Below are 11,974 nucleotides of genomic sequence, written 5' to 3'. Positions count from 1 at the left end.
AATATGTCATCTCTTCCCATGAACTTTCACGTTTATCTTCTTTATGCGCACCATTTACTTAAAAGTTTTTAAGTGACTGAAAGGACTCACCAATCAATTAATCAATGATGGATGTCTGGACCGGGCACGAGCAAATGAAAAGCAACTTGGAAGTGATGGAATGATTTAAACGAAGAATAAGACACTGAAGACACTTCCCATTCTGTGTGCTGATTTTTTAATGAACATCTTATAATCTTACAAAATAACTGGCTGTAGCTGTTTTACGTTACAATACAGTAGATCCGCTCCTTTCACTACGTTCCTAATCAAACCATCCCCTTGGGGTGCAAACGGTCACACTCAATAGGGATCTCAGAGGAGAGGAAGTGCCAAATCCAATGCCTTGTAGTGGAGGGAAGGAAAGGAGAGAATCAAGAACAGCTCTTCACTTCAGGTGCAAGTTTGCCAGCTGATCCTTCTCCTCCCTCCAATCTAGTCTCTCTGGTCGGAGCTGTTATGCTAATCACCAGAGTCCTGCAGCCCCAGGCAATGTGGACACCAGAGCTCCTACTTACTAGGAAAAAGAGGAAGCAGAGAAGTGATTTTGGAACAAAGAACTGATGGTAGAGCCTCTGTGGCCTTGTCGGTGGGAAGAGCCGCAGAACACAGACCACCCCATGGAGCCAGTGGAGCTGATATCCACTGGGGATCTGTGACCATGGCATCTCAGACCTTCAACTTTAGCAGGGACCTGAGGAGCGCAAAGCACAGGCTCCAGGAACAAAGGTTGGGGGAACCTGCTGTCTCTGAATGGCCAGAGCCGACTCGGGCTGGGCAGCCTTCTGCCTGAAGGGCTTTCCACACACCACCACTCACTTTCCCAGGGCAGTGATGGAGTGCAGATGTCGCCCACAGATAATAAAATATTTTTAAATGGAGTACAAAAGAGAAATGTCCTGTGATTCCTATAGAGGGACAGGCCAGACTTGCACTGTGAAGCGCAGTCTCTGAGTTCCTGGGGGAGGGGCCGTGCTGGAGCCTCCCTGAGCCCCGCAGGGCCCAGGGTAACAGCTCTGCTGCCTCAGTCTCAGACAGCACAGGGTTCCCTGCACAGAGCTTGCCGGCTTCGAGAACTTTGGATAATGTTTTAAGATGGAGCATCTAAACTTTTCTATTGTCCCTTCCATGTTGTGACCTATCAGAATCCCCCAAATAAATATTCTCTTCTTGGGGGGCACTGAATGCCAACCCAGATAAGCACCAGCAGGCATCCAGGCAATACTTGCTGTTAGGGCTGTAAATACAGAGGACAGGTATATTTTCGATGGGCAGACGCTGCTCTTGCCTTTCCCCAGTGACTCTGCCACTCTCACTTCACATCCCCGCAGGTAAATATGTGCCTTCTCCTTTTAACTTCATTCCAGAATGTTGTTCTTTCCTACATAAAATCCGGTTCAAGATAGTGGGGGTGGGGGGTTGGTATTTCCCCTCTCTATTTGCACAGCCCTTGCTTCAGGGTGGATGGGAAGAGTAGAATACTGCAGTCAGAGCCAAAGTGCAGGAAGGAGATCCAGAGAGCCCAAGGCTGCTCTTGAACTTGTGCCTGTCCTTTCTTCCCTTCCACTGGAGAAGGGGCTTGGAGGGAGGCAAACCTCCCAGCCCTTCCTGAGATGATAAACTGGGGTGTTGAACAAGAAACTAGCTCCTTACCCTCCCTCTCCAAGGCCTCATCCATAAATCATTACCAAAAAACAACTGCAAGAGACCACATGCAGGGAGCATCAGCCTGGATGTAAACAGAGAGGCAGGTAACCCTGGTCATTTCATGTACAGTCCACCGATTGAGCAAGAAAGGGTAACGAGGACAAAATGGACCCCAAATCGTTGAAATGCTTCTCTCTCCCCACAGAGTGTCACCCTTGCTCCATGTATTTTTGCAGCTTGCTCCAAAGGAACTCTCTGGGACACAGATTTGACACATCGCACTTGAAGAGAATTTAACTCCCATTCTGCCTTGTGCAAAGGATCCCCTTTGGTCTGCTTGGGAGACTTGGAACAAGGTTGAGTTTCCTTGACTCATTTCATCCTCCCTGGCCCTGCGCTCTGATTAACCCTGACTTCTCCCCTGTCTACTGCCTCCCTTGGCTCCTCCATCCCTGCCTGTTCTTCCATCTCCTCCCACCTTTTCCCGATGTCATTTCCATGACAGTTTTTTTTTTTTTTCCCCAGAAAATCAACAATAGGTCATGTGGCTGTGAATGACGGCCAGGCTTGGGGACTTAGAAGGAGTGAGACCACAGGCCAAGAATGAGGAATGCGTGACTTCCTGTAATCCTGGTGATCAGAGAAAGAGCCCTCATACAAACTTGTTGACTGAGTGGCTGGCTGAGAGCCACACTTGGAACAGGCACACGTGGAAGTGTAGAAAATCCTGGGTCTCACCAAGTGCAGCTAGGAGTTCGGAGAAGTGAATAGAATATATTCTTTTTGAATGGATCCTAGTCTAGCTTCCCTGGACCCATCACCAATGCATACCCCCTACCCACTTTTCTGTGCCTCTTAGTATTATCATTCTGAGACCCCATCTTCTCCAACTGGGAGCTCCCAGCTCATAAAAAGATGATTAGCTGACATATTATCATCAAAAACTGCATCTGATTGCTCTCCTTCCTTCTCCAGTTCCCTCTCAACCTGCCAGTCCCTAGGACTAGAATGATGGTAGAATAACTTGTCTCTCGGTCCTCAAACCCTCAGCATTCATTTTGGATGTGAACTTCACAGCAGCATGTGTGGAACCATGAATAATTTTTAGCTTAGTAGACGGCAAAAAATATAATATATATAATATATTTATATAATTATGTTTAAATACTTATAAAGAATTAATCACTAACCTCGATATTCCTAAGGGAGACTACACAAAGAAAGGGAGAGAGCCAGTTTAGATTAGAAGAGCCCTGAAAGGTGGCAATCCATGTGAAACCAGTATTAACAGAGTGTCCCTGGCAGCTCCTCTTCTAGTATTTTGGTACTAGTTTACAAGTTGGGTAGGGCTGAATAGTTGACAGGGTGCAGAGTGGGAAGCAGGGCAAGAATTCACGATGGGGTTGGCGAGAATATAAATGGGAGGAGGGTCCTTGTATATCTATCGTATTTTTCTTTCCACTTTAAATCAACTGCCTCTTTGAAGAAACTTTTGCCTACGATTCTTCCTTACTTGGACTACTTGATGCAAGAGTTGGCACCTATAAACATCCTCTTGAGTTTCTTATAAGATTCTCCATGTTCTTCATCCGTCCCTCCCTTCATGACCTTTCTTCTTCATTCACCTTTTGTTTCCTTTTGTGGAGGGCTCTCTCTTTCTCACTGCCTCCAGGGCAGTGGAAGGAGGGGCTCATTCCCACAGTCACTGATTTTCTTCAGCCTTGGGGTCTCGGCAGGTGCATTCATCCAGATCACAGTCAGCAGCAAATGGAATGACCTTAGGGAAATCAAAGAGACGTTGAAATAACCCATCGTCACACCAAGTGTCACGCTTTCAACCAGCTTTTGCTTTTCTCACTTGGTCCCAGAGGGAGCGTGGGGTTATGTGTTCATATCACAGAACTGAAATTAACACTCAGCTCTTTCATTTACCTTGTCTCCTTAGGCAAGGTAAACCTTGCTTCACTTTCTTTATATACAAAGTTTGGAGAACAACCGCAGCGACTCCAGAGGGTGTTAGTGTGGTTTAAATAAGATGATGGGTATGAAACACACATTTCCAGGCACTTCTCACACCTGTTACTACTACTTCTAGTATTACTACTCATGTCTGAAACTACTGCTTTAATGTTTTTGTCGCTCTTCGCATATTCACAAAATCCATGCAGAGTAGGAAAGATGAATGTTAGTATCTTTTCTTACAGGGAAGGTCAAGAGAGGTAAGTGACTTAGGTCCAGGTCATCTTACACTGAATCTGGAAAACCAAGGCTCTATACCCCAGCTCTATGTCTCCTACTCTTTGGTGTCTGGGGGCCATAGGATCATCCCTGTCATTTTCATAAACTTGAGGGTTTTCCCTTCTTGAACCCAGGATATACTTTGGCTTGGTAAGACAATGCATCTCTCTACCCCTTGTTTATGGCTGGACTGCCTTCATGCTATGTAACTAGCCTTCCTCCAGGCCAGGGAGGGTCCGGCGAAAGTTGCTCTCTTCTTGCCTGCACAACTACCAACAGATAAACATACATTTTGAGTGTCCATACTTAGCTTCAGAGAGATCTGGGCATTCAGGAGACATGATGTAAAAGTGGCAAAGAGTCTACCCTTTGGGTCTGGATGAGCAAATGACACAAAAATACATTGGCATATCATTTAAGAGTCTAAGTACACTGAAGAGATGGGCTTGGTGATTGGGCAAGTAGGCTGGACAATGGGTGGTGATGTTTGAGGGAATTTTCTAGCATATGTTCACATATAAATTAAGTGTGATTGAGGAGTCAACAGTAGGGGGAATGAAATGTTTTCTCAATCCAGATGCATGTGTATGTTGGCCACAGGCACAGAAATCCATTAAGACAAATCCTAGATTTGCTGAGTGTGAGATGGTGATGGGGAGAGAATTGATTGCTTTCTTCCAAAGCAGTTATGACTTCCTGGGTAGAAATGGGATCCTTGACTAGTTACTTTCTACAAGATAAGACCAGGAACTAGTTGGCATGATTTCTGACTTGCAATCCAAGCTCTTGATCTCTCTCTCATAGTTTAGGATTTACTGGTTTTCGCAGCAAAAGAGAGCCAAACTGAACAATGATACAATGAGCCCCTGAGCTCTCCGCACTAAATAAGTGGGTTCATGTCAGTGGTGAGAAGAATGCCTGGCACAGAGTGAGCCATCAGTAAGTACGGGCCATCAGGAGCCAGAGTAGTCAGGTCTGTGTAGCGGTAATCACATAGGTATGACTTCACTGTGGAGATACATTCAAGGAGGGAACTCGTCTCTTGCATATTTCTGATTCACCAAATTGGCCAACTAGCATCAAATATCTTTGGACCCCTTGGATTTTCATCCACATTGTTCCAAACTTTCAGTCTATTCAATTTTATAGGCTGAGTGTATCTTCTGATATAAGAGATCCCAGAGCAACAGGATAAAAGGCAGAAGGAAAAGGACCACTATTCAGGATACAGGCCAGGGAGTGCTCTAGGTAGCTTGTGGTGGCTGCTCACCATACACGTGCAATACACTGGTAATACACTTGCTAGGATTATTTATTTAGCTATGAAGATTAATAATAACTGGATATCACTTCATGTAATCCTGCCTCCCCACGGGGTGGAAGCATCATTTCTTGCCTACCGAAACACTTCCTGGACAATGATAAGCAGAAGTGAGTCTGTGAGTAGCAGAAGCATGACTTTTCCGAAGCAGTTGCAGGACTGATGAGAGAACGGATGTTTTCTAACAGCCTGTCCTAAAATTACTATCCTCAATCCCGTCACCAGAGAAGCTTCAATGTGTGTTTATTATAATGACCTCCTCTTGACCGTTGAAGAAAAACCAGTGTTGCTGCCCCAGCAAGGAGAGCTAACCCAACTAGCCGCCTCGCTTCCTGGAGCTGATGCCCTGCCCTCCCACTCCCAGGTGCCCTCACTTACCTTCTTGGAGGAGAGTGTGGAAGAGCAGCAGTCTCCCCCATCGTAGTGGCAGTAGGCCCGGTTGTTGATGGTATCACACCAACCATCTGCTTGGAAAGGCTGCAAGGAGGTGGGAAGTCAGCGTCTAAGGGCACCTTCACTCTGTTCCACCCTCCACATAACCCACGGAGCTCAAGAGACAATATTATGGGAGAGCACCCCAGGCGCATGGTTAAAATTGGCCTAACACTCTCAAGAAGTTGACAAGTCTCAAGATGGGACTATTGGACCTAAGGAATTGTCAAAGTGCACCCAGAGCACCTGCTTCCGGCCTACAGTGGGGTCCAGAGAGGTTCAATCAATTCCTTGATCAACTATTTGACCTTCTTGTGCTAATAGGTCTTTATATCATGTGGGTTACAAGATACTTTCACACATGTTAACGTACTGATCATTGGGAAAAGCCAGTTTGACTTTCTCTTGTTTTATTTTTTATTTTTATTTTTATTTTTAGTCTTTTTAGGGCCACACCCGTGGCGTATGGAAGTTCTCAGGCTAGGGATTGATCTGGAGCCGCAGCTGCTGGCCTACACCACAGCCACAGCAACGTGGGATCCAAGCCAAGTCTGCAACCTACGCCACAGCTCCCAGCAATGCTGGATCTTCAATCCACTGAGCAAGGCCCAGGGATCTAACACGCATCCTCATGGATACAGCTGGGTTCTTTACTGGGCTGAGCCACAATGGGAACTCTAGGTTTGACTTTAAAAGTCCCATTTTATCAGTGAGGAAACAGAGATAAATAGAGATGACAAAAATTGCCCCCAGTCACACAGCTGGGGTCAGGCAGAGTTTGGGATTAGAAGTCATTTGGCTTGACTTTTTGCTGCTTCTCATGGATTAAGGACCATCATTTCTACCCTTTCTCCTGGAAACTGTACTTAGAAACCCAATAGTCATAGGTTGCAACAGAGCCTCAAATGATGTCTGCCCAGAGTGTCCCTAGGGTTTGGGACACCAGTGCAGGAGCACAAATCGTCCCCCATGTATAGCTATTTCACGCACAGCAGCTAGACACAGCGTTAGAGTAGAGAAAGCTAAACGGTTTCCATCTACTCCTGTTACAGCTGCAAGTTGACAGGAACCAAAATGGGAAAGGGGCCCAGGCCAAACCAGAGTTAATGGAGTGTTTCACCCCAAAAGGGACTGTGTGATAAGAACAGCAACAAGCGGTTAAAAAATAGCTCAGCAGCCCAATGCCTTGTTTCTCTAGAAGCACTCTCAGAGGGAAACAGTGTCCCACAGCATCCCGGAAGGCATGCCAGCCCAGCCAGCCCACCTACTCAGTCACATCAGCTGCCCCCATCCTGAGTGGATGCCCAATTGCAAAGCCTCAGGAAACATCTCGTGGTCAAACTCTTTGGCCACAAAGAGCAGACTCCTAAGTCCTGAGGCTACCTTCCAGTTCAGATGTGCAAATCACTTTCTCTCCCCCCACCCACCTTAAATGTCAACAAGAAAGACTGTTCCCTATTTCACTGTGCTTTGATGAGATAGATCCCTAAACTAAAAAAAAAAAAAAAAAAAGCCATTAAATAATTTTCAGCAATTGCGTTACATCAGAACGCGCTCATCCAAGTTATTGCTTCAACGTTTTGATTTATTCTGTGGGGTCCTGAGGTCATTTGAACATCATTCCAGATGTATACCAGTTTGCCAACCCCTGAGAAGCTGCTACTTGTGGGGTGGAACTCAACAGCTGTCGCACAGCTGCACAGCAATGTCAGTTGAGAGCAGGAAGTGAAAATGAATTCTGTTCTCAACGCAGGCCTCACTGGGATAAAAGACAAATATTTTGTGATGAGCATTTGTCTCTAACACTGGAGCCAGTTACTCTGGCTCTGAAGAACTTGGAGTAACTATATAATCAGGAATTGCATCTACAACCGCAGCCAAACAATAGGATCAAAGTACAAAACTAGCTGCATCCCTCACACCTATAGACGGTCTTGGGTCCTCCCGGGAGGACCAAATACATTTACTGAGATATCCCCCCGCCCCCAGAGTTTTCTTTTTCAAGTGTTTGGAGTATATTTTCCTCAGCTAACACTGCATCTGTTACTCTTCCTCCAACCCTTACTGACTCATTGGCAAAACTTAATTGCTTCCTTTTTTTTTTCTTTTTCATGTAAGTGTCTATAAAAATCCAAAGAGCACCCAAAATACTTCTCCTACATATACAAGTATGTTCTTCAGCATGGGGGATTAAAGGAGCACTAAAGCAAATTTTCCTTTTCATAAGAACAACTTAGATATTTGAAAGGATGAAAGAAAGATCCTGGGGAATCTTTCTTTCTAACATCTTCCCCAAGGGTGGCTTCTCATCTCAAGAGCATTAGGGAAGCTATGTTGAAAAGAGCAGAAATGGTCTAGGTGACCCTTTCTAGGTCCCAGTGGACTTCGGTCGCCTTGGACTTCGGTCGCTATAGCCTGGATATGATTTCTAGAAGCTGCTTCTTTTCTGCTCTTAAAGGGTCATCTGAGAAGAGATGAGAACTTACAAAAAGGAATAGAAATACAGAGAAAAGGTTGGAAAGACCCAAGCATTTAATTTACTATATACCTATTAGAATTAATTTGCTCCTCCCCTAACCTGCCAAAAACAACTACTCCACCCTAAACAAACAGAGTCTCCAATGGCAACATGTGCCTGGGAAGCTTGACAGCTTGAGTCCGAAGTTACAATGGAAAAAATAGGAAAAGAAAAATGACTAATTGATCCAAAGTTTTTATAAAGTATCTGAAGACTGGATGTGGACTGGGAGAAGCAAGTCTCAATAACTGAAAGGTGCCAGACTTGGGACATCCCTCCTCCCGACAGGAAAGTTCCCCAAGGGAAAGTCAAGGCTTGGTTTCTCTGCACAATGTGCCCATGGGTGAAGTCTTCACTACCCATCCATACGCGCCCCTCATCTTCCTATAACATCAGAAAACACAACGTCTTACATAAGTGACTTTTTCAAATACCTAAAGGTGATTTCTTTAATTTTATTTTATTTTTTGTCTTTTTAGGGCTACACTCTGCTGTATACAGAGGTTCCCAGGCTAGGAGTCCAATTGGAGCTGTAGCCGATGGCCTGCACCACAGCCACAGCAACATGGGATCCGAGCTGCATCTGTGACCTACACCACAGCTCATGGCAACGCTGGATCCTTAACCCACTGAGCAAGGCCAGGGATCGGACCCACGTCCTCATGGGTACTAGTCAGGTTCATTCACCACTGAGCCATGATCGGAACTCCTAAAGCTGATTAAAGAGCCACTTTTCTCATTTTCACTTAAACCATTTTGACAAAAGAAAAAGCCTTTATAAAATTTCTGTCTCCCTGCCTTTCCCTGACTTACGGACTACAAAGCCATTAACATGAATACTTTTCATTTTTGCTTGCAAGGAGGCTCTTTGCATTGGGCTATTTACCCCTTTACTAAATGAGCCTGCTTCAGCGCACGCGCATGCGCGCGAGCACACACACACACACACACACACACACACACACACACACACACACACACACACCCATGGGTCAAGCTTTGCAGAGTTATTTCTAAAATGAATACTTAAATCTGAGAGAGAAGCTGGGGTGTTCTTATGATGTATGAGTTTGATGATACTTATTTCAGATGTTATAGGAAGCCTTTTCTTGCCAGCTGGCTGTGTTCCAGGCAGATGAGGGGGCCATATAAACGGCTGTGCACAAGTGATGAAATACAAAGAGGAAAGGCTGTTGGTCTATCCTATCCATTCAACTTTGAACACGTCTCAGAAGCAAAGGTAATTCCTTCTTTGTGTTATAGTATCTGGTGATGTTTTCTGTTTAAGTTGTTCTGGGGAGCTGGGTATGGGGATGGTAGCCCTGTCTGTTGTCTTTGGATGTGGTCATTCATTCAATCGCTCAATCTATATTCCACACCTAAATGTGCCAGGTACTGTTGTGGGGATACAGAGAGAAATAAAACATGGCTCTGGTCCTCAAGAGAAGCCCCTGTAAGCAGTTAAAGCCTCTGATGATACATGCCAGCAAAGACATGAGGATGAGAGAGAAGTACCTGATTCAGATTTGGGGTGGGTTGGGCACTGCATAAGCTTTCAAGGGCTGGTTCTGCTACAGTCAACCACTGTGGAAAAAAATTTATCATTGGATGATTCAGAGGGGCAGAGGGGCTGGAGAAAACTCTGCAAAGTGGAGGAAGAGGGCCAAACAGAGAGGCAGGTGGTCCCAGACTGCTTATCACAGCGCCTACTGTCAAGAAGAGTTCTGTAAACTTTGATCGGCTGATGAAACCTCTATTATGCGGATTCGATTAAGAACATTTTTTCTTATACAGCTTGCAACAGAACCCACAACCACACTGAGGTTTTAGAAAGGTTAGTTTGAGCCTTCGGACCTTCTGCTCTGCTAATCTAAGACTGAGATCTCAGCCGAAAGTGATTATATCCCTCTAGGAGGCAAAGCATGGGACAGAATCCTGATTTGTCACCTGGAGGAGTGTTTTATACCAGAAGACACTAATCTCATTTTCGCATGATGCTAGCACTATTTTCTTTCTCCTGCTATCATTTCCCATCAAATCTTTTTAGTTATGTGAATGACAAATCAGACCCACACCCATTTCTTCGTATTGATTAGGCTGCATCAGGCCAAAAGAAGCCCTTTTCCAAGACAGCTGTGGTGCCACACCCAGTGAAGTCCTTGCAGAAGATGGAAGCTCTCTGGCTCTCCAGTGAATGGTGACCTCCAGCCTGATTCTTTTATCCCTTGGATCTGCCTACAATGTCCATAATTCCTGAGCTTCACTGCAAGCCTCTCTTAGACTCTCAGGGCAAAACTGGGAAGGCCTTTGAGGCCCCTCAGGGACTCTTGATGACCAGAATGCTACTTTAAAGCACCATAGATACATAAAATTATAAGGCTGGAAGGATCCTTGAAGACTATTTAGTATAAAACTTTCATTTTACAAGTGATGAAATGGCCCCTTGAAAAGGTGAATTATCTTATTTGCAAGGCTCGTTAATGGCGATCCTGGGAACAGAGCCTAGATTTCTTGATTCTTGATTTGATATTCTTTCTACTGTACCATGCTACCACTATCTGATAATTTCACTATCTTTTAATTTGGGGGGAGAGCAAGGTAACTTAAATTCCTTTGGCACCTCTATAAAAAGGGCACAGGTGCAGGAACATTAATAACGAAGTGAACCCAGCGATTCAATATAGAAACAAGGAAAGGATCATACATATAATCCCAAATCCCCAGGGCCCCCCAGAACTTCACTTCTGTTTTTCTCAGTGACAGATTAAAAGTTTACCCAAATAAGCTACCTGGTACTATAGCTCCTTCTGATTTGGGGGCCAGGTCGGGCCCAACTCCCGAGGGCTGATTTTGCCAGGAGGAAGCAGCACTGTGCTCCCATCCCGTCATCAGATGCCTACAACCCAGAAATATTTATTTCTGGGCCCTAGAATGCTAAAGCCAGGCATTTTTCTGCTCAGTGCAGTTATCTGAGGAAAAGAGGAAATGGAGTTGCTCCATTCCTCCCAGGCTCACCCCGTAGGGTAGGAGGGTGCCAATGAGCTCACATATGTGGGTTTGCAACAATCTTCTTGGAAAATGTAAAATTAAAATCGACAGATACCCTGAGATGGAGTGTTCGGGAAGAATTTCTTAGATGCAACTTCCTCAACTGGCTTCCTAGATCCAGAGAGGTCCCCCTATGTACTAGTGCATATTTTATCCATAGACGCATCGTAGGACTGAATATTCAGAACGCACTGTCAAGGGCTCAGAGTCTCCTCGTCTTTGTAGTCCCAGCTACTATTCAGTGCCTGAACTGAACTGTGTGTTCTCAACAAATGAACAAATATGACACTAGCAGCTATAACTACATTTTCTTAACAGACGTTCTGATCAGAACCCCCCCTTTTCCCCCCCATGATTCCTCTCTTATTACCAGGTGCAGAGTATTGGTGTATATTTTTCTCTGAGTGAGACAAGATAGTAGAATATACCATTTTAAAGTTCTCCCCCATAAACAATCTAAAAAGGTTGAATAAATGTATCCATATCATCTGAGCTCTATAAATTAGATAATAAGAGATGAATGGAAATTGCCAGGGGCCCCAAAAACAAAAAAGCTGAAAACCAGCCCAGAAAGAAGGGAGTGAAACCCTGGTTTTCCTAGAAATGTTTGCAAATACTATCTATGACCAAGTGGCTGGGTTTGAACAGCTAATCAGGAATAGGGGCCTAGGTTTCCGGCCTTTGCAAAGTGGGAGGTCGGTATTTTAGTAACTATTTGCGAGGTCTCGATG

General features: G+C 44.9%; 1 protein-coding gene across 2 annotated transcripts in view; it reads right to left on the bottom strand.

Annotated features, from left to right (window-relative positions):
• Positions 1-200: 200 nt before the first annotated feature.
• PAPPA2 (pappalysin 2) overlaps positions 201-11,974 on the bottom strand; it is a 273,676-nt gene continuing 261,902 nt past the window's right edge. For both annotated transcript variants that reach the window (XM_047753714.1, XM_047753715.1), the window contains 2 exons: positions 5,624-5,722; positions 201-3,463 (listed from right to left, as the gene is read on the bottom strand). In XM_047753714.1, coding sequence (XP_047609670.1) covers positions 3,389-3,463; positions 5,624-5,722 — 174 coding nt within the window. In that variant the 3' untranslated portion in view covers positions 201-3,388. The remainder of the gene's footprint in view (positions 3,464-5,623; positions 5,723-11,974) is intronic.

Source organism: Phacochoerus africanus, chromosome 11 (assembly GCF_016906955.1).
Source record: "Phacochoerus africanus isolate WHEZ1 chromosome 11, ROS_Pafr_v1, whole genome shotgun sequence".
Taxonomy (NCBI): Eukaryota; Metazoa; Chordata; class Mammalia; order Artiodactyla; family Suidae; genus Phacochoerus; species Phacochoerus africanus.
Note: the sequence above shows the minus strand (reverse complement) of the source record. Positions and strands in the feature narration are given on the sequence as shown.